The sequence below is a fragment of the Heloderma suspectum genome, chromosome 15 (genome assembly GCF_057233095.1).
Source record: "Heloderma suspectum isolate Gila_16-S chromosome 15, 16-S_ref, whole genome shotgun sequence".
Lineage (NCBI taxonomy): Eukaryota > Metazoa > Chordata > Lepidosauria > Squamata > Helodermatidae > Heloderma > Heloderma suspectum.
The window spans coordinates 12553861-12577213 of record NC_139472.1 but is presented as its reverse complement, the minus strand read 5'-3'; the positions used below and the strand labels follow the sequence as shown (position 1 = coordinate 12577213).

General features: G+C 47.3%; 1 protein-coding gene across 1 annotated transcript in view; it reads left to right on the top strand.

The window, feature by feature from the left end:
• The window catches only part of MMEL1 (membrane metalloendopeptidase like 1), a 68651-nt gene that overhangs the window by 7825 nt on the left and 37473 nt on the right, over positions 1-23353 (top strand). Inside the window, exons 3-6 of the mRNA XM_084822074.1 lie at positions 7191-7250; positions 13263-13424; positions 16916-16996; positions 18789-18884. Coding sequence (XP_084678200.1) covers positions 7191-7250; positions 13263-13424; positions 16916-16996; positions 18789-18884 — 399 coding nt within the window. The remainder of the gene's footprint in view (positions 1-7190; positions 7251-13262; positions 13425-16915; positions 16997-18788; positions 18885-23353) is intronic.

Genomic DNA, 23353 nt, shown 5'->3' with positions numbered 1-23353 from the left:
AACAGAGCACTTACCTGTTCCCATCCACGCTGCTTTGCGAATGGCGGCCGTCCTGAGCCGCCATTCGCTTCATCTTCATAGCCATGATAGGCTACGTAAATACTTAAATTGCCTACACGGCTAACGCAAGGACTCCATTTGCATCCCTGCAGAGGCCGTGATAGGCTACGTAAGTATTCATGTAGCCTATCACAGCAGGGGGGGGGAACCCAGCGTACGCAAATGGCGGAGGCTACCCTGCAGGGCTGCCCAGTGGCCAGATCCTTGGCCACGGAGCAGAGCTGGCTGGGCAAGATTCTGGGGGGGCACCTCCCCATTGAGGATTCCAGGGGAGGGACAGAGCGCCTCCCCTCCACCGCGGATTGCCCAATGCGGAGCCAGGTAGGTGTTTCGTACTTCCCTAGTTCCAAGTCAGTCAACTTGTTTCCCACCAGGTTCTGGTAACATCAAGCAGAAGTTGCTAAGTGGTGTATCAGTTATAGGGATGTCAGAGAATTCTGCCACGGATCTTGGTGAGGCCGAATGCCAGTGCATTCGGCCTCCCGAAATCCATGGCGGAACGAAGCCCCCACCCCCCTGCCCCGCAAAAGGCGCGCGAAACGGAGCACTTACTTGCTGCCATTCGCCCTGCTTTGTGAATGGCGGCTGCATCTGCCGCCGCCATTCGCTTCTTCATTGTAGCCGTGATAGGCTACGTAAATACTTACGTAGCCTATCAAAGCTAATGCAGGGACGCCATTTGCATCCCTGCGGAGGCCGTGATAGGCTACGTAAGTATTTACGTAGCCTATCACGGCAAAAAAAAAAAAAAGGAACACAAATGGCTGTGGCTACAGCGGCTGCCATTTGCGTTCCCTTTTTTTTTTGCCGTGGTAGGCTACATAAATATTTATGTAGCCTATTACAGCAAAAGACAGGGGCACAAGTGGTGGCCACTGTGCCATTTGCACCCCTGTCTTTTGCCATAATAGGCTACATAAATATTTACATAGCCTATCACGGCAAAAAAAAAGGGAACATAAATGGCGGCTGCTGTAGCCACTGCCATTTGCGTTCCCTTTTTTTTTTCCATGATAGGCTACGTAAATATGTACCTAGCCTATCACGGTAAAATACAGGGACGCAAATGGCGGCGGCTACGGCGGCCGCCATTTGCATCCCTGTGCAGGCTGCCCAGCAGCCAGATGTCCGGCTGCAGCGGCCCTGGCCGGCGGCTCCATGGAGTTGGCCAGGGAGAATTTCGAGGGGAGGGACGGAGTGCCTCCCCCCCACCACGAATGTCACCCTTCGAAAGAGTAAGTGCTTTCGTACATCCCTAGTATCAAAGGGCCAAATATAATGCTTTGACATATACCACCTGGGGCAGTCTGCTGAAGAAGGAAGGAAGGATTTGATGGAACGGAGAAGTAGATTTTTCCATAATATTCCAGATGGAGATTCCAAGAACTGTCTCTTCTGTTGCAATAGCAATTCAAAATGCCCTCTGCTCATTTCGCTTTCCTGCTCCTAGTAGTTTCCCCTTCTGGGTTGCGATAAGGACTAAGCCAAAGGCTTTATGGAAGTGGTGGGTTTGAGCTGAGGTCTGAGAAAAGACAGAATTGACAGCTGTCCTGGGAAGAGGGAATTTCAGCATAAAATGCGGCGAGGGGGAGTAGCTTTTCTTTCTGATGCAAAATTGTGATACTCCCTGAGCATGGATGCTTGGATACAATGTGTCATTGTATCCCTTTTCATACGAATGTGGGGGGATCTCAGTGGAATTCCTGCCCTCCATGCTGATTAAGAAAAATTCATTATTTCTAGGTTGCCTTTCAGGGTTACCCCTTCCAAGGAGCTCACAGCATAAGATATTAAAATAAACAAACATTAAAACCATAAAATCTCAATATATTAAAAATGATGAGTGTGTAGTAGAGATGGAGCAAATAATTGTTTGCCTTCCATTGTGAGAGTGAGAGAGAACAACTGAGTGGCTTGTTGCTAAGTATTGGGAAGTAGGGGGATAAACCATTCCCAGTCAATTAGCTCCCACCAATTTTGAGAAAGCAGCACTCCTACATAACGTTTTTATCCCATCCCTTCCCTCAAAAGGGTTATCTGAGATTGCTCTTTCTATTTGTTTCACTCAACAGCTCCGTCTTCCACCGTCCTTTAGGCACTCTCTCATATTCTTATCACTGAAAGGGGCCGAGAAAATGAAAGAGCAAACGGTTTGGAGTGGGGCTTTTTTGTTCTTTTCTTTGTTTGATGAGAAACCTTCTGGAACCTTCTAGACATTTTGAGCCAACACACAATATATATATATATATGCTTGAAATGGGCCATGTTGTGTTTTCCCGGCCTAACAAAAAGAGGCTTTGTCAATTGGTCAAAGGCAAAGTGATGTTTGAGATAATATCAAGAAGCCCCTTGCAGTCTCCTGCTTTGTGGGGTTAGTTTTAGAGAGGTTTACATAAATGGCCTCTCAAAATTCTCCATCCTATTTATGAACAGAGAAATGGCACAAGGAAAACATTTTGCCAAATTTCTCCAGGGGAAGGAGAAACTCTCCAACAGTTTCCAGAGATGGGGCTTACCTTTAGGAGTGGAAGGAGCACAGCTTCCTTCTTTTTTTCCTAACAGTTGTTTGGGGTTTTGACTGCCACTGCCTGTTGTAGGAGCTTCAGCTATATTGGGCAGTATAGAGAGTTGGACTGGGAGCCGGGAGATCCAGGTTCTAGTCCCCACTCGGCCATGGAAGCTCACTGGGTGACTTTGGGCCAGTCATACACTCTCAGCCCAACCTACCTCACAGGGTTGTTGTTGTGGGGATAAAATGGAGGAGGAGGAGGATAATGTAAGCCGCCTTGGGTTCCTTGCAAGAGGAAAAAAGGCAGGATATAAATGCAATAAAATAAAATAAATAAATAAATGTAATTAAAAAAACAAACAAGCAAACTGTGTTGGCAACCTAGACATCGGTTTGCCTCCTCCACAATTCCATGGACCTGGCATCATTCCGGGACACTAATGTGGGGGGGAATGGCACCCTAAAAATAGTGGAGAATATTTGGGGGAAATTCTACAAGGTGGACTTCTTTTTCTAGTGGGGATGGGAGAGAGATGTACGAAAGGTACTTACCTTTCCGTGGATTATGCTGATGCTGGGGGGGAGGCGCTCCGTTCCTCCCCCCCGGAATCCTGGCCGGCCAGCTCCGCTCCGCAGGATTTCTGCGGAGCCGCCAGCCGGCTTCGCCAGCAGCCGGACATCCGGCCGCTGGCTAGCAGGGACGCAAATGGCGGTGGCCATAGCCGCCGCCTTTTGCGTCCCTGCAGTCAGCCATGATAGGCTACGTAAATGTTTACGTAGCCTATCACGGCTGATTAAAAAAAAAAAAACGCATACGCAAATGGTGGCGACCATGGCCGCCGCCATTTGCGTTCCTTTTTTTGGCACGTCTTAGTCTACATAAACATTTACGTAGACTAAGACGGCGAAAATAAGGGAAACGCAAATAGCGTAGATGCTACACTATTTGCGTTCCCCTTATTTTCACCGTAGTGTAGTAAATGTTTACGTAGACTAAGACATGCCAAAATAAGGAACACAAATGGCGGCGCCCATGGGCGCCGCCATTTGCATACGCGCGTTTGTTTGTTGGTTTGTTTGTTTTTAATCAACCGTGATAGGCTACGTAAACATTTACGTAGCCTATCACGGTGTTTTTTTAAAATCTAGCCGTGATAGGCTACGTAAATCTTTACGTAGCCTATCACGTTTTTTTGTTTTTGTTTTTGTTTTACCTGGAAATGGTGACGGCGGCAGCCGATCAGAAGACCGGCCGCAGCAGCCACTGCCGCTGAACCGCCACCGGAGCCGCCGCCGGAGCCGCCGCCGCCGCCGCCTCCAGGAAGATCCACCTAAGGTAAGTCCCATCCCGGGAGGGGGGCGGGGGGCCATTCCACCACCGATTTCGGGGGGCCGAATGCGCTGGCATTCGGCCTCCACGAGATCTGTGGCGGAACTTTCGTACATCCCTTTGGCACAGCTCTCGTTTATTTTGAGGCACTGGCACATCCCCACCAAAATTTCATTGATAAAATAGGGTCACTGAAGACTGTATGTGATATCCCAGTTCTGCTACTGAGGCCCTATTGCCAAGAATCTGCCCTGACTATCTGACACTATGGAAAGTTTCATTCCACCTGTTGTATTTGTTTTCTGTGGAAAAACCCTGGATTGACTTAAAAGCCAAGATGGCACTCACTTGTTCTTTTGCTCAACAGCGTTTAAAAACGTCTGACAGCCTTTGCACAGTTCAAAACATCTATCAGTGGCCACAGTGCGTGAGGTGTCAGGCTGTGTTACCATGTGGCATCCTAGTATCCATGCACATGCCTTGACATGTGTCCAAGATCATGTTTTTATCTACACATGGGAGCGAGTCTTGACACTGCTTCCCTGTCCCTTTACCTGCCATCTTGGGAGGTGAGAGAAAGGAAACCCTTGGTTCCTTGAAGGAGCTGTGAATTCATCCAGAGCCTCAAGTGTGTGACAGGCTGCAGCCCCAAAGTCATGGCAGTAGGAATGTCAGAGAAATCCATTTGGGGGATCAGTTTGACTGGTTTTCCTAGACTCAGCCCTCTGGACTTTTTCAGATCCTGCTGCAGTGGCTGACTCCATCTGTAGTGAGTCTAGTCAGTTGGTAGATTTTCCAGCAATGTTGTGCATTTTTTTAAGGTTCTCCAATCTGTGCCAATTTCTGAGCAATTGCACAATTATGGCCAAATTTGCACAAATTACAGGCAGATATGCATAATTTGTGCACGTTCGGCTGTGAGTTGCGCAAAATGCCCTGAGATTTGTGCAAATTATGGAAACTTCCCCCCCAAAAAAGGATTGTGCAAAAAAGTTCCTGGAGTTTAGGGAATAGCCCACAGCTGGGCAAACTGGGTTTCCCAGCGATGGATATCCCAACATGGCAGTGACAGTTCAACCCCACCTACAGGAAGTCCAGGAAGTCTGGCCAGAAGCCAGGGAACTCCCATGAGCTACACCACTATATATAGCAGATGCGGGTGGGAGGTGAGGAGATGGGTGAGTCCTTTGCTTCGCTGTTGGAAGAAAAGCAGAGTAGCAGCAGGAATGTGTGAAGGGCTGAGGAATCCAGGAAGGCCAAAGGGAAAGAGCTGCATTTAAACCTCTCTGCCATGAATAGAGTATGCCTTGGGTGCTACAAATAGGGTGGCCATGGGCCCTACTTTTCAGAGGGCTGTGCCTGTGCCAAAAATGTCTCCCGCATATATATATATATAACACATATATATATATATATAACACCATTGTTCAGTTTGATAGAAAAGAAATTGCTTTCAAAAAGGAAGTCAAAGGAGGATACATTTTGGAGAAATTCTCATGGATTGGATTTTCTTGTGCTTACCTTACTTCTGAGGTAAGCGTCTTACCTCATGAGTGTCCTGCCTGTCGTTGTACAATTATCTCTGCGGCAGCCTGCAGCCTCCTCGGTTTCCCACACTTCAGTTAGCACCATCGTGAGGAAGACGTCGTGAGGCAATTCCCCTCAGGGGACTTTTTCGGTTCAGAAAGTGCAGGTGGCTTGGGAGGCTGCAGAGCCGTGGGAAGATGTGTAACAGAGAGGGTAAACACACACACAGCACCCTTGGCCAACCTGCAGTGATTGGGTAAGCTGAAAAACCAAAAGAAATTCAAAATTCTGCCTCAGCAAAGTGGAAGCCTCAACACAGTGGATGCTGTTGCCACCTACAGAAGCAGTGCAATAAACCAAAAAAAAAAAAAACCCTGAGGAAAAAAGAAAGGACCTGTGCTACAACCTCTGCCAATATTAAGTCCTATCTGGGAAACAGTTGGAGAATTTCTCCTCCTCTAGGAGAAATTTGATGAAATCCCCCCCTCCATTTCTCTGCCCAGAAATAGGCCTGAGAATTTTGAGAGGCCATTTGTCCACAGCTCTAGAGCCAAGTGTCATCAATATACTGATGGCACTTCACCCCAAATGTCCAAACAACCTTTCCTAATGGTTTCGTGATGACACACAGGGGTATTAGGACACAGGTAACATGGGAAGCTGCCATCTAGCCCAGTATTGTCAACACCGACTAGCAGCAGCTTTCCAGGGTTTCAGGCAGGAGTTTTTTTTCTTGCCCTACCTGGAGATGCTGGGGATCGAACCTGGGACCTTTTGCATGCCAAGCAGATGCTCTACTACTGAGCTACGGTCCCAGGTACTGCTAGGCTCTTATTGAGGCCACAGACCCATAGGACACAGATCTGCATATGCTATATATGCAAATATAGAAAGAATTACTAGGACTTATTTAAATGTGCTAGGAGGCAACTCCAGCCAATGAATTGCTTTTCCAAATCATCTCAAAATAAATACTGCAATTAATTTGTACCCTGACCCAAATCGTCCCAAACCAATGGAAAATGTACTTTTTTTCTTAGCTTAATTGCCATGCAGGGGAAGATTTGTGTGTGTGGGGGGGGGGGGTTGCAGCATATTGGAAGGGAAGAGTTAACCCTTCCCTTCTCAGCTGCAGTCCCCCTTGATAATTGCACCATGCATGGAAATTAAGCTGAGGGGGGGGGGAACCCTATCCATCTGTACCAACTCATAGATCCCAGGCCCTAGGAAATAGCTTTGGGGTTGGGACCTCATGGGCCCAGGTCTTGCAATGCCTCTGATGTGGTGTAAGACTGCATCTTGAAGAACCCTGCAGGATAAGCTTCAGCACTTTCTTCCTGGAGTTGCTGAACAAGTAGGAGTGAAACCACCATCAATTCCCAGTCTAGTCAAACCTCCCAGAAGGACCCAAGGGAATCATAGAATCATAGAAGAGTAGGGTTGGAAGGGCCCTACAAGACCATCCAGTCCAAACCACTGCTCAGTGCAGGAATCCAGGTCAAAGCATCCCTGACAGATGGTTGACCAGCTTCATCTTGAATGCCTCCAGTGGGATACCACAGTTGAAGGTACTGAAAGCCACAGAGAGGTCCAAGAGAATCCAGAGTTATGCTCCCCCTGTCTACGTCTGAGTAGAAGTCATCCCCTTGGGCAACCTGAATTATTTCAGTTCTACAACTGGGTCTTCCGAAAACTCAGTACAAGGGATTTTTGCCCCATCCCTGTGAATGGCGGATGTTTCATGTGCTTTTGTTATCTTCACAGATGTACGGTATGGTGCCACTCCAGAGAACATATGCACTACTCGTGGATGTGTTACAGCAGGTAATCATCTCATTCCCTTTTTTTAATCAGGAAAAGTCCAAAATTATAAAAAAATTACCTTGGTTTGACAAATGTAAATAAACTGTAACTTATAGTAAGAAATAAACCATTGAAAAAAAGCCTAACACAACAAAGGCAACAATTTTTATGATGTGGTCACTGCCTTTAGGCTGAAATCCCATACACGCTTACCTGGGAGTAAGCTCCATTGAACACAATTAGACTTACTTCTGAGTAGACATGTTTAAGGTTGCGCTCTTAATGAGTTGACTTATTATGGTCATAGTCTGCTCAGAACAACTTACAGTGTACTCCTATACTTTGGCTACACAAAAGTAAACTGGATTACTCTCAGGTAACTGAGTATAGGATTTAGGATTGCAGTCTTATGGTGGTTTTCTCAAAGGCTAACATTTCCATCCCCAATGGGCTTGCAATTCAAGTTATTAAATGATGGGGAGGGGGGTAAACAAGGTCAAATGAAATAAAAATGACATTGTATGGATGTAAGTGCATCCAAGATGCTCTTTTACCACCCATGAAAATAGTGGCATTTAGCACATCTGGATGGGTCTCAAATGTCTAATATTTTATTGTCTAGTATTTTATTGAAATTATTTTTAGCGGTTTAAATTGTTTTAAATTTTGTTAATGTTAAATGTTTATGCTGTATTTTATCTTGCGAATTGTGAACTGCTCAGAGAACGTCAGCTATTGGGTGGTATAGAAATGAAACACTAACAATAACAACAACAACATTTATTTTAAATCTTACCATCCCACATGATTTCTAAGCAGTTTCCAATAAAGCATATGAAACCCATCACATATTATGCAAAGATTTTAAAATCAAAACCCACACTCAGGATTCACTTTAAAATGTCTTCCTTGATTTTTAAAATGTTTTTGCACTGACTACCAAATGATTGCAGATGCAATCTAACCTGGATCTCTATAGACAGTTAGCACTTCAGGAATTGGGCCAACACTGAGAAGGCTCTGCCTCATGTCCTTATCCGCCTAAGAGAAGAGACAGAACACCAGATTTCTCCAACATACTGTATCTAGAAGGTTAGGTTGCCTCATATAGAGTGGGAGTGTTTGTAGAATGAGGTGAGCATCACATTTCTGGGATTGGACACATAGTTTCATTGTATCTAGAGTTGGTAGACAAGCCATACACATTTCCCCAAATTTCTCTGCCGGTTTTCAAGATGGCGGCAACCGTGGAATCTTTAGTGCTCTCTTCCAATACTCTGTTCTCTACCCTCTGAGAGATCCCAGGACTGAAATGCTATGTTTGGATGGAGAAAAGCTTTAAGATTGAATTCAGGTGTTGAAGCTTTCAGAAATCTAGGCCACCCCTACAAATGTTGCTTGGAGCTGACTGCTCATAATGTGTATTCCAATGGAGATGTTCCATCAATAACAAATGCATTGATGTTGAAGCAAAACAAAACAAAAACATTGTTTAGAAATAAGTATGCCATGAATCAGACAACCTCCAATTTTTGGTGAGCCAAATAATTAAGAGGCATTCCTACGCCCAGTTCCTGGTGTTTAAGCCAATTCTTAAGATTCACACAAGGACAAAGAGTGGTGCAATATTTCTCTTCAAGGAAAAATACACATGGAAAGTGTTATGGTCAGAAGAGAAAATCCATATGGCGTACCCATTTGCAGGTTTCTTGCTGCCTCTTGGAAAGGGGCGCATCACAGAAAACGTTTCAATTACTTGTCATCAACCTCGGAACAGTTTTTGACTGGCTGTACATATGTTTCAGCTAGTGCTGTGCTGAAAATTTCTCCCACATTATTTTCGACGATTCTCATTCCATTCAATAGAAGAGAAATTGCGTTCAAAAAGAAATTCAATGGTGAAGAAATTTCAGAGAAATTCTCATGGGTTGGTTTTCAGTTTCTTGGGCTTACCTTACTTACGAGGTGGCCGAGGAGTGAACACAAGTGTCCTGCTTTTCCTTGTATAATCATCTCTCTGGCCACCTTTAACCTCCTCATCTTCCCACACTTCAATTAAAGCCCAGTTTAAGGCACCCTGAGGTAATTCCTCCCTTGGGGCTTTTTCAGATCAGGATGTGCAGGCAGCCTGGGAGGCTCGCTGTGATTAGCTAAGTTCAAAAACACCACAAAAACACATGATAAAACATCCTGAATGAGGCAGAACAATGGAAGACTATTTCATGGGTGGGGGGGGAGAAAACTTTCAGGAAATTGGAGGACAGATTTTGGCATTGAATTAACTCTACCTCATCCCTAGAGCTGGACACAACACTGCCCCCACCTTCATTGCAGTAGATGCAAACTGGGGCCGGCCTGCCAAGACAGCTGATGCTGTTGCAGCACAAGAAACCCAAAACCCTTTCCCAAGAAAGAAAGAAGCTGTGCTAGAAGCCCTGCCAATGGGGATCCCTACCTCGGAGAAACTGTTGAGAATTTCTCCTTCCCCTGGAGAAATTTGGTGACATTGTCTCCCCAATTTCTCTGCCCACAAGTAAAGTGGAGAATTTCAAGAGGCCATCTGAGCACAGCTCTAGTTTCAACTTCTCTCAGCAGATCCAAAATGCGGTGGAGGGGCAGAGGAAGCCCTGCTCACTTTGAGAGATGTGTTGATCTGGGGTCCTGGTTCTGTCAGGGCCCAGTCAACAATAGATTCTTTTAGATTACCAGGATGAAACAAAACCATGACAGTTTATTGATAGAAAATGGATGCAGAATATATATACAAAGGAAGTTCACACCTCCCCTCAGTTGACAAAGCAGGGCACCCTTGGCACAAGCTGATATGTCTATCTGAGTCCCCAAGGCAGATGGGGAAGCTGTTCCTGGAACAAAGTTTCTCCAAGCTGGTAATATGTATTTCCCCTTGAAGCGAGTCCAAATTGGTCTGCTCTTAGCACAAGCGTATATACGTTTCTCTCTCTTAAGTTCAATAGCTGACAGGTTAGATTCACACACACACTTAGGAGAAGGGGGCCTCCCCACTCAAAACATCCAGCTTGGAAAACTAATTGCAAAGAGAGTCCTCTAGCATTCCTGCTTAGGAGTGAAATCCCCCCAGCTCATGGGTGAGATAAGACACTACTCTCTAAGAGAGAAGGGTGAGGTAATGAGGAGTATGAACAGTTGTTGACATATGGAATTGGACCTGCTTGATACCAACGTAAAAGTATGTGAGAGGCTCACTCTAGGACTACCCCCTCCCCATCAAAGGGCCTACTTGTGTTAGCTAAAGCCTGCTAAAATCTACTGACTGTGTTAAACTACACGGGTCTCCGGGCACTTAGGAACTCTGCAAAGTCCAGTTTTTTAACTAACCAACTGGAGAAGATTCAGCGGTAACTCACAATCCACCTCACTGTAGAGGTGGGATTTCATGTTACGCTCAACAAAAGGGTGCCGTCAAACACGGTGTGCCTGTGATGAGTTCTCCTGCTCTCCCCTGTAATGTTTGGGCACACTAACTGATAACACGGCCATCACATTCTGCGTTTTTCTGCCTGCTCCACATTATTGGATGCCAGTGGCAGGATGGAGAAACACACAGCATAATGTGCTGGATCCCGACTAAGCTAGTTATTAGAGCTGAGCAAAAAATTTCTCAGCATACGTTTTTGTCTGAGAAACAGTATGAGATGTTTGTTTTTCGCAACCCCTTAGGAAAACCAGATCACTCCGTAGAATTTTGCCCAAATATTCTCCACAATTTTTTTTTTTTTTCCTGGTGGCTGCCATTTACCACGGACCATGCCCTGGAACAGGGTTAAGTCTGGGGCACTGTGGAGGATGCCAAGTGGTGACAGAAGGGGAAAAAACCTTCAGGAAAAAGAAAAAAGAAATACGCTGAGTGACTGCCACTGCTAATGGGGGAGCCCCACCACCGAGAAACAACTGGAGAATTCCTCCTGTCCCTGGAGAAACATGGTAAAATGGTCATCATCTCCCCAATTTCTCTGCCCACAAGCAGGGTGGAGAATTTAAAGGAGCCATTTGCACACAGTTATGCCTGTCACATTTTAACCCCATTGAAATCAGTGGGGCATAAGTTGTCGTGTGACTCGCTTGCCACGTTGATTTCAGTGGGGCTAGAAGGCGACTGCTAACTTAGTCTGAATGCAGCCCAGTGAGATCAGAAGCATGCTGAAACATTGCAGGATGGAGGTATTGATGAATTTCATATGCGTCTTTTCAGAGAACATTGTCAAGTGTTATGTGCTCGGAGCCCTAAAGAGGTGGAACCTGTTTTGGGGGAGGCTGTTGGGAAAGATATTCTCAGTCCCTCCCCTCCCTCCCTGAGTGAACTTTCCTCTTCACCACCACCACCACAGCTGTGCTCCTGCCCATTTGCTTGCCTCTCTCTCTGGACCTAGTCTGTACCACCTCTCGGGCAGAGGGGGGGGACAACACATGGAGAGGGGCATAGAGGTGCTCCTTGTGGCTTCTCTCTCACTGCCTCTTGAACATGGCAGGTGTATGCACAGCAGCATCAAGGAGGAAGAGCCGGTCCAGAAGGTTGTACAGACTGGCAGTGGGCCCCCTACTAGGGTTTAGGCCTCAACATTAGTTCAGCAATGATGACTCCTGACAGCAGCTCTGGTGCAGTGTTTCAGGCAGGGCCGGCCCTACCATTATGTAGAGTGAGGCGGCTACCTCAGGCAGCAAATCGTTAGTTCTGAATTTATTATTAATGGGCTGGATCTAGACTTAGTCATGCTTAGAGTAGACTCATTGAAATCCATGGGACTTCACTTAGTCATTCTACTTCTACTGCCAGGGAGGGGAAGAGGTGTTCAGGTGCCAAAATAACTTGGTTGGCCTTGCGGGAGGTGGGGGGCAATTGTTGCTGTGTCTCGGGCAGCAAAACATCTCAGGCCATCCCTGGTTGCAGGTACGGGTCACTTTCAGGTTTACGGCATGAGACTTCATTGGTGATAGCAATGTTGTTGACATCCAAAATCCTCAGCAGAAGAATTTTGATACCATTGGTTATCAGACCCAAACTTCAGGTCAGGCAGTCAGTTCCTGGGCACAGATTGGTGTGCAGCACTTGAGAATGTCCTCATAGGATGACATCCAAACTCCACAGAAGAAGAATTTTGATACCATTGGTTATCAGACCCAAACTTCAGGTCAGGCAGTCAGTTCCTGGGCACAGATTGGTGTGCAGCACTTGAGAATGTCCTCATAGGCTGACATCCAAACTCCACAGAAGAAGAATTTTGATACCATCGGTTATCAGACCCAAACTTCATGTCAGGCAGTCAGTTCCTGGGCACAGATTGGTGTGCAGCACTTGAGAATGTCCTCATAGGCTGACATCCAAACTGCACAGAAGAAGAATTTTGATACCATTGGTTATCAGACCCAAACTTCATGTCAGGCAGTCAGTTCCTGGGCACAGATTGGTGTGCAGCACTTGAGAATGTCCTCATAGGCTGACATCCAAACTCCTCAGAAGAAGAATTTTGATACCATTGGTTATCAGACCCAAACTTCATGTCAGGCAGTCAGTTCCTGGGCACAGATTGGTGTGCAGCACTTGAGAATGTCCTCATAGGCTGACATCCAAACTCCTCAGAAGAAGAATTTTGATACCATTGGTTATCAGCTTCAGGTCAGGCAGTCAGTTCCTGGGCACGGATTGGTGTATAGCATTCGGGAATGTCCTCATAGGCTTACATCCACCAGCACTGCATATATGAGGATACTCATGGGCATCCCCCCATAATGGTTGATTTATGTTTCCATGAAACATAGTACTAGTCTTGATGGCTATGTGCTACCTCCAGTACCAGAGGCAGTGAGCCTATGTACACCAGTTGCTGGGGAACATGGGTGGGAGGGTGCTGTTGCACTTGTGTCTTGCCTGTGGGTTCCTGGTCGACAGCTGGTTGGCCTGGCCACTGTGTGAACAGAATGCTGGACTGGACTAGATGGACCCTTGGCCTGATCCAGCATGGCTCTGCTTATGTTCTTATGTTCATGATGTGTTAGCTGCCCGAATCATTCAGAATATGGACCCAACGGCAGAGCCTTGCCAGAATTTCTACCAGTACGCCTGTGGAGGCTGGCTAAATCGGCACGTCATCCCAGAAACGAGTTCTCGGTACAGTGTCTTCGACACGCTGAGGGACGAACTGGAGATTATTCTCAAAGGTGAGGATCCTTTTTCTGCACTTTTCCCATTATGAGTTACAGACCCAGCCTTTGATCTGCCAAGGCCCAAACCGGGACTCCCTTGGAATATATACCGAGGCTCCTTTGTGTATTTCCTGTCTTGGCCAGTCCACTCTCTTTCCCTGTGGGTTGTTTGTTGGTCCCAACCTGGTCTAGCTGTAAATGCTTCCAGGTGAGGCCTGGTCCATTGTATGGTCATTCGTAGGCTTGTAATTGCTAGGCTCACATATGGGGCTCTTTGCTGGGTTTACTTTGCAGTGCACACCATTTTTGTCCCTTGTGGGACGGAAGTGAGAGTTACTATAGAAATCAAATGGAGAGGGGATGTAGGATTGTATTTGTTTGCTCCATCCTCCTTCAAGGAACTCAGGACAGCATATGTGGTTCTCATGCACCAGGCTTATTCCCGAAATGACCCCAGGAGGTAGGTTAGGCTGAGCGGGGATTGATTCAACACAAGATTCTGAGAGCCGGTGTAGCACAGTAGCTAAAATGCTGAGCTACAGATCAGATGAGTGGTTGTGGGGAAAGGGGATGGGCCCTCTGGAAAGGAGCGTGGCCATCTGGAGAACCTTAGCAGGTCAGATTTGGCCCCCGGATTTAAGCTTCTGCATCCTTGTTTTATGCACTCAACAGCAAACAAATAACAATTGCCCAAAGTAGGAACTGAAAATGCAGGAAATGAATTTCCATCTTCTTTACTGGCTTGTCACAACTATGCTAAAATCCTGGATTTCTCCATTGTTTTCAATGGGCAGCTCTTCGTTCCAGGAGTGGAAGAAAGGGGAAGGGGTGTTAATGAAACCAGGAAGATCCATAACTCTGTGAGAGAGTTACTCTAATTACTTCTTTTCTTTACGTGGACAATAGCAGCATTCTGGGCTTGGCTGCGCAGCTCCCTTGATTTCCTTGGGCGCCTCTGCTTGGCTCATCCTCTGGTCTCCATGCCTGCTGGCTTGCTTCCCTCCCCATCTTTCAGCTCCCTTGCCTGCCTGCTTGCGTTTCTGCTTGCCGCTTCCTGCATCCCTGTGCCAGCTTCCTCCGGACAGGCTCCTCGGCTCGGATCCTGGCCTACAGTTGGATTGAATTTCCTGGATTGAACCCACGGCCCAGATGCATGCCGCCCCACATCCTAAGGTCTGTCACAGCCCTCCTGTGTGGTGTCTGTCTCGAGGGCCGGCCCTACCATTAAGCAGAGTGAAGCAGTCGCCTCAGGAGGCAGATTCTGGGAGGCGGCAGCAAGGTGTTGGAGGAGAGACCTGTGTGCCATATATCCTGCTCTGTGCCCCCTAAATTAGCCTGCTGCCTTCAGGTGCAGTGAAGGGTGCTGTCCCACCATCAGTGCTGAAGACATGTTCATCTGCCAGTCTTCTGATGGGATGGGAAGGCATGCCCTCTTGTTTTTCAACTCAGGGTTCTAGTTGCCCAGCAGTGGCAACCAGGGGAGCTTGGTGGCTTCAATTACAGTGGGGCAGAGATTCCATTCTGGGTTTAAGATACAACCAACCAGAAGTCTAAAGGAGCTATCCAAGGTGCTGCGCCCTATCCCAAAATGGCCCCAGCACCTCAAATAGCTCCTTTAGACTTCTGGGTGGTTGTATCTAAAATCCAGAATGGAATCTCCACCCCACCAAAATTGGAGCCACCAACACCCCCACCCCCCACCGACAAAATCTAATTTGGTACCGGTGCCCCTTTATCACCTGATTCCATGCTCATCTTCGCTGCCTCAGAATGCCTGGCACCTGCCTATTCCAGCTAGCATTGCCAGGTCTCTAGCTTTGGCCCTGAGACTCAGCTTTCGGGGGTTGATTCTCAAGGACTCAGGACAGCAACTTTACATCTTAAGGCCATTAGGTCTTCTCAAATTCCTCCTGTTCAGTCTAGGAGTTCTGCAGCAACCTTTTAAAAAAATTACTCTGCATTCTGAATGAGGAAAAAATATTGCATACGTGGGTTTTCCCTACGTTGTTTCCCTAAATTTTCATTTTTTCCAGTGGGAAGAATGGGTGGGGCAGTTTTCTTCCTCATCCCCGCCCCCATTTTCCTGGACCTTCTTGCCTCGATTTTGTCCCTTTCCCACTGGGCCCAGTCCTTTAAGGGTTGACAGCCCCACAACACTAGGAGACTCCAACCCACAACATCACAATGCCCCAGCCCAGGAGTCTCTGCTTTTGTGATGCGAAAGTCCTGGCAACCGTGGCTCCCACATCACTGCATGCTGCCTTCCTCTGGCCACTTACACACTGCCAAAAGGAAGAAGGAGAAAGAGGAGGCAGTTTTGCGTAGCATTTGTGTATGCCAATGTATGTCAGGGTGGACACTGAGCCCATAGAATCCCAGAGTAGTTCTGATTCTGAGGAAGAGCAGTCGCTCCTGGGAGAGGAGCGCGCTCCTCTTTCCCAGGGCCCACAGCTGACGGAGATTCCTCCCACCAGCATTCCTAGCTTAGATAGCAGTCCAGGGAGTGACAGAGCACAGGAAGCAGACTTGAGGGATGCGTGACGCCGACGCAGAGAGCCAAATGGAGGGCGCAGAAAGGAGGCGTAGTGCCCGGTTGGCGCGCAAACAACAGCTGCGCCCAGAGGATCCAAGGGAAAAGGGGAGGGACTCTCCCTAGTCCTTAAGTTCAGGGGTCTGCCATTAATTCCCTTTCAAACGGGGACCAACTGTTCCAACTTAGGGCATAGGTACTCTGCTGCTCAGATCTAGTTGCTAACGGTAGAGTTGTTAAGCTGTAAAAAAGGAATAAAGCTTTGAAAAGAATCCCTTTGTCTGTGTCTGGACTTGGCTACTGGATTAGACTGAGAGAGGCCTCCAAGGAGCCCTTGACAATGTATATATACATATGCAAATTTAGAAATAGTTACTATGATTTGGATAGAAATACAATAATCTCATCCTAGTGGGGAAGACTGTGACCAGGTGTTCAGTGTGGCTGCTGGTCAACCTGCTGTTATCCAGGTGTTCCCTGCTGATGGGCACCTACAAGGCCCCTCTGCTCTCCTTTCTTAGGGTACTTTTTCTTTAAGTAGCTTGGACTGGACCACCTGACGACACCTTCAAATAAAGGAATGTTCTATGTTAAGTAGGACACATGGCCACTCAAGACCAGACTTTTGACCTAACTTCTAGATTAAAAACATGCCTTATACATTGAAATGTCTTTTCACACAGTCACAAGATCAGATGCCAAAGAGGGGAGAGCTCCTGTGCCTTTAATGCAGCAGTGAGAAGCTGCACCGGCCAAAATTCCCTTTTCTATAAAATTATCAAAAGTATGGATGTTTCATCCTCCCTTTGCATCAGTGACCTTCCCTGGATTCAGTGATCTCATTGCAAAACTGAATAGAAGAGAGCAGCCAGTGCTTTGCGTGCGGGGGGTGGGGGGAATTGCTATTATGGCATATAGATTTCTTATACTTATATACCTGTTACCTCATCATGAACTCTCTCTTTCTACCCTCCAGGTGTCTTGGAAACACCCAAGCAGGAAGATAGGGAAGCCTTTCGGAAGGCAAAAGTGCTTTACAGATCTTGTATGAACGAGAGTGAGTCTCCCACGTCTCAAGCTGTTTTCTTTAGTTGCTTCTCTTATTTATTATTTACTTGCTGATATTTATGAATCTCTTACATGAAAAGCAATTTCTAAGTGATGTACAAGCAATACAGTATAGAACCATAATATTTAAGGTCCTTTCTTCAGTAAATGAAGCAGTATGTGCTCGTTTTCTTAAGCCCTTCAATCATATGGATCAGGAATAGAATTTGGATTTTCACAGTTGCAGATATCCTGATCTGTTGGGGCTTGAGGCTCTTAGGGAAAGTGGACAAAGTCAGGCCAAGTCTCTTCTGAGGAGACCAAGTCAGGCAGAGTCCAGCTGCATATCTTGAGGAGAGCTCATAGGCATGGAGACTGCCCAGTACAGTAGACCCTGCTGGCTGGAGATCTTTCTCAACTATAGAGGGGTGTTGTGTCAGCAGAGAGCTGAAACTCAGGCTAACACAGCCTGTACTATAGTTGGCCCTGACTCCCTGCAGGAGCTATTTGTGAAGGACCCTTGCCTGATCTGATATCTGTTGTCTTCTGCTTGATCAGGGAGATGGAGATGCCATTGTGGACATCTTGCCCAAGGACAATGGTAGGGTCATGTCCTTTGGACAGAAAGGCATGGGGGACGGTATTGTAGGCACAACAGCTCATAGGGAGCACAGGTACTTCAAGGTTCAGGCTGGGCCAGATGCAGAATTGCCCACTTGAGGAATAAGGACTCCTCGTGAGTAAATGTATACTCACGGGCAAGGCTGTGCTGGAGAGTAGGCCATTCCTCAGATGGCACTGATGGCCTACAGCTGTGCTCTGGGTGGGGGCTAATGACTCAGTTTTAAAAGCCTTCACTTCTAGGTGCAGAGGGGAGGTCTCATGTGGTTGCTTTGTATTTTCTGGATAAACTAGTGCTCTCTGGAGTATTTGGAATGCCCATTGGCTTTGCCCCTAGTCCTGACTCTGACTAACTCCCTGGAGCTCTGTCCCAGCACCACCACAAGCAGGACAGTGGGTTTCATGGCTAGATAGGCCTGCCAAGGACCGTCCACTGATGTGGGAGTGGAGTCGCCAGAGGCCATTGCCTCATTGGGAATGCTAAAGGGGAAACTCAGAGAGAGGCCTGTGGAGGCATCAGCGATGGATGCTACTGGGGGTCCTGCAGCTGCTCAAGGGTGCTGCATGCTAAAGCTGGGCCTGCACAAGTCTCCAGCACAAGAACCTGGAAGCCTCTGTCCCAAGCTTTACCTCTGGTTAGAAGCTGATAAGAAAGACCTCTGCTTGAGACCCTGGAGCACAGAAGAACATCCTAGGCTTGATGGGTAAATAGCTTGGCTCCGTTTAAGGTGGCTTCATATATTCATCTAGGGATGCAGAGGCGGCCCTACCATTAGGCAGAGTGAGGCAGCTGCCTCAGGCGGCAGTTGATGGGGAGTGGCAAGGAGGTATTGGAGGGCAGAACGTCATGTGCCACCCACCTTGCTGGCTGCCCTTCCTAAGCTAGCCTGCTGCCCTCAGAGGCAGTGGAGGGCACTGGCCCAAAGGCAGCGTCGAAGTAAGATTCAACCGCCAGTCAGGATGGTATTTGTACATGGGATGGGGGAGGGCACCATCTTAACCTTCACCTCAGGCAACAAAATGTCTTTGTCCGGCCCTGTAGGGAAGTGCACCCACTGAAAAGCCAGGCCTTCGCCAAGTAACAAGATCCCACGACTGTTCAGATTGCTCAGATTTAGGCCTCCAGTTCATCGCCTTCTTTTTCTCCTGTTGCTTGTGTTTTTGTTTTGTCCTATCTGCAGGCTTTATAGAGCAATACGATTCATCGCCTCTGCTGGAGGTCTTGCGTGTGATCGGAGGCTGGCCGGTGACGTCTGCGGACTGGAATATCACTAACGGTAACGTGGAGGCCAAGTTGTGGCGGGCGGGCGGGCGGGGGCTCTCGTCCTTGAGAAAGGAGGCTAACTCTGACCTCGGGCAGGGTCTGAGTGTTGGTCGATGTGTGAGCTCAAGGTCAGTTTGGAGCTGGAGTCGTCATGGTTTAGGGTGGATGGGGGCAGCAGAGCCCTGCTGTTAATAATGGGTCTGGGGTTGTCAGAACTGCAGCCTTCCCTCTGCGCAATCAAGAAACAGAGACTTGAACGTCAAGTTGATACTGCTTTATTGTGCGAATGACAAGCTTTTCCACAATACAGTGGTCCTGCGCTTGGGGAGGGGGTGGTTAGGGTAACTATGGAGGGGGTGTTACTGAACCATGACATGTGGGCCCACCAGACAACTGCGGAACCATGTGGCACCGTGTGGCTCCACTACCACCTCCCTCCGTCCAGGCGTGGTTCCTGCACATTCCAGCATCCTCTGCGGTGTGAGTGTGCTCCTGGGGCCTGCTCCGGTGCCCAAAATTGCCGCATGACCATAGAGACAGTCTGCAGCAGCTAGAGCATCATAGGCAGTGGTGGACGCTCTAGCTGGCGGACTCTACGGTTGCAGCCTGGAAGTCCTCCAGAGCCTGTTGTAACCACCAGGGAGCCCATCCGATGACACAGTAAGCCACCCCGGGGCCCATTAACCTTGTTGCAGGGAAGTGGCTTACTAACCATGAGGAACATGGTTTTCTCCCCCCAAACGACATGCTAAGCCACCATGGTTAGCACACAGACACACAAAAAGCCTAACCATCATGGCTTAGCATGATGTTGGAACAGGACCAGCGAAGCTCATAGACTGCCCCAGGCCTAAATAGCTAATCCTGAACTCTCTGTTAGGGATGACTTTAGCAAGGTAGAGAAGTTGCTGCCAAACTGACAATCAGCACCTACAGCAAGACCCACTAGGCTGCTTATGCTGCTCCCTGAGGGTGGCTCCCTTCCACACTGGTTCCCATGGGTGGCTATTCTGGCAGAGCAACTCAACCCACTACTTAACTCTCCTCTTAGACCTACGATGTGCCCTTGTGTTGACCAAGCCACGCCCCCCTCCTCCTTGGAAGGGTCTTGGTTTCCCATGGGTTGTGGGGGGGAGGCAGTGTCTCAGCCTGGGCCAACTGTTCATCGGGGCCTTGGGAAGGTTCTTCCCCATTTCCTGGAGGCTCTTGGGGAATTTCCTCCCCCGCTCTCTGGTCCAACTGTTCTAGTTCTGGCTGTGAGTCAGAATAATCAGAAACCGCAGGGGGTCTGGGACCAATCCTGATAGGCGTAAAACCCAGCATTTTTCACTAAGGAGGAATGACAGCCATTTTTGACAGAGCTCTGGGGACATCACAGTAAACATAGAACCTGGGAAGCTGCCTTCTACTGAATCAAACCGCTCGTAGTCCATCTAGCTTAATACCGACACTGACAAGCAATGGTTCTCCAGGGTTTCAGATGGGGGTCTTTCCCAGGCCTACCAGGGTTTTTCCAGCTTAATACTGTCAACACCGACAGGCAGTGGCTCTCTGGGGTTTCAGGCAGGGGTCTTTCCCAGACCTATCTGCAGATGATGGGTTTTGAACCTGGGACCTTGTGCATGCAAAGTCAATGCTCTTACTACTGAGCTATGGCCCTTCTCCGGAGGAAGAACTGCAGAAGTTGTCTAGCATGTATTGCTCTCAATTTTTTTTTTAAACCAACCTTGCCCCTTGCTTTTATGACAACTGGCCCAAAAGAGTGGGGGCGGGGGGATAATCCCTGGTGCTTTTTTTTTCCTGATCGTTTGGCAACCCCACACTTCTTGAGGAATTCATGGTAATTCAGTATGTTCAGCTTCTCCCCTTGCCTGGTTCAAAAAATGCAGCATCTATGTAGGTACTACAAACCCATTTGAACATACATTCGTATTTGTACAGAAAGATTTGGAGAACGGGGTCCTGCTCAGGCCATCCTGCTGCCTACAAGAATTCAGGGGCCCTAACAGACATACCCATCTTCCTCATTGGACTAAAGAACTCAAAATATTATCCAAATGTACAGCCTAGGAATATAAATATTTTATATATTTATGTTTATAAATATATAAATATTTACAAATATTTATTTGTAACAGGGCAGGCAACGTGGTGGCTATGGGCACCAATGTACCCTCAGACACTTTTCTTGGTGTCCACTCTTCTACTTTTTTAAAAAATTAACACTTTTTTTTATCAGCCACTGAAACTGCTTTGAAATAGATTCCTGTTGGTGCTGAGAACTGTGGGTTCAAAGGAGTTGTTTAGTGTGTTGGGACTCAAACTGCTCCCCTACCTTGTACTCAGTCTTTTCGACAGGTTAGTTGTCCTTTGCCACACCTCCGATGGCAACCATTTTGTGGTTGTGCCCAGGACACTTTCTCAAATCGCCAATGTCCACGGCTTACCCCTGATTTATAACAAAGAGTCTTGTGGCACCTTGAAGACTAACACATTTATTCTGGCATACGCATCCACTTCATTGGTGTTTTCCTAAGTTACAGACATAGACAAATAATGGTTGGGGAGAGGATGGTAAACAGTGAAGCCAGAGGGAAATGAAATGCAAAAAGTACAGAGAATGATGATCCCGTTATTAACAGCAGTCATTTTGTTGTTTATTCTTCTTGTTCTTTCTGCAACAGGCTAACACAGATACTGGTCTGGAAATTATTTCTGTGTCCTATGGGCTTATAGCAATTTTTGTGTAATTATCCCTGTCCCAAAAGACACTCACTCATAAGTTTGGATTCCTTCGAAAAACAAGATGGGCCAACTAAAAATAATATTTTCCACTCTAACATTTTCTCCTTGTTGTTACTCCTGTTATCCCCAAATAGAGGTCTGTCGCAAGACAAACTTTGTTCTACTGCTCTTCTCCCCGCTTCCCTGATTCTCAGACCTCATGCACAACTAACATAAAATAAAGACCATTGCTAATGCTGTGTTGAACATTTCACCCACATTTTTTGACAATTCTCATTCAATTTGAAGGAAAAGAAATAGCTTTCAAAAAGAAATTCAATGATGAAGGAATTTCTGAGAAATTCTCAAGGGTCGGGTTTGGGTTTCTTGAACTTATCTTACTTATGAGGTGGCTGAGGAGTGAGCAGAAGGGTCCTGTTTTTCATTGTACAATCATCTCTCTGGCTGCCTGTACCCTCCTCAGCTTCCCCCACTTCAATTAAAGCCCAGTTTAAGGCACCGTGAGGTAATTCCTCCCGCAGGGCTTTTTCAGATCAGGATGTGCAGGCAGCCTGGGAGGCTTGCTGGGATTAGGTACGCTCAAAAACACCACAAAAATAAATTATTAAACATCTTGAATGAGGCAGAGCAATGGAAGCCTCTTCCATGGGGGGAGACAATTGGAGGACAGGAAATTGGAGGACCGATTTTGGCGGAGCACTGACCCCACCTCATCCCTGGAGCTGGACACAACACTGCCCCCACCTGCATTATGGTGGATGCAAACTGGGGGCTGGCCTGCCGAGGCAGTTGATGATGTTGCAGCACGAAGGCCCCCAAAACCCTTACCAAAAAGAAAGAAGCTGTGCTACAAGCCCTGCCAATGGGGAGCCCTAGCTGGGAGAAACGGTTGAGAATTTCTCCTCCCCATGGAGAATTTCATTAAAATTGTCTCCCAAATGTCTCTGCCCACAAGTAAAGTGGAGAATTTCAAGAGGCCATTTTTGCACACAGCTCTAACTATTACTGTCATTATTATTAGCCTGGGTCCTTTCCTACACTGCAGGGCTAGGGAACCTCAGGCTTAGAGGGCCAATGCAGCCCTCTTGGCGTCCCTGTCCAGTCCTCTGTGGTTCCTCACAAGGCCATGCCCTTCCCCATGGCCCCCTTCATACACACCCCACCAATTGTTTGGTGGTTTATCAGCCTTTGCACAGTTTCTTCCCCATTCTAAAAGGCTGAAATGCCTCTCCTAAGGCTGAAGTTACTGCCAGTAAGAACTTTAAGCTACAATATGCTAGGAGTTTTGCTGGGTTGGCCCTGCCCCTTTTGCATTTGGCCACACCCACTAATGGAATGTGGCCCTGAGAGCATCTCCGGCCCTCGGGCTGAAAGAGCTTCCCCAGCCCTGCCATATTGTTTAGAAAGTGTATTTGGTCTTGAGACAGCCTGCAATGTGAGGGAGGCAACGAGTTCCAGCTGATGGAGCAGATACAGTAGGTGCCCCCCCGACTCTGGAATGTTCTCCCTGAAGAAGCTTGACTGGCACCAACACTACATCCTTTCCAGTGCCAGGTTAAGACCTTCCTATTGGCCCAGGCATTTTAGAAGAAAGTCTCTTTTTTATGTTTTAGTCTGTTTGATTTTGCTTAATTGGGGCATTGCATCATATTCTGGTTATCTGCAGTTTTTATTATATCGTATTTGTGTTTTTATCCACACTTTTGTCTACCGCTCTGGAATCGTTCTGATGAAGGA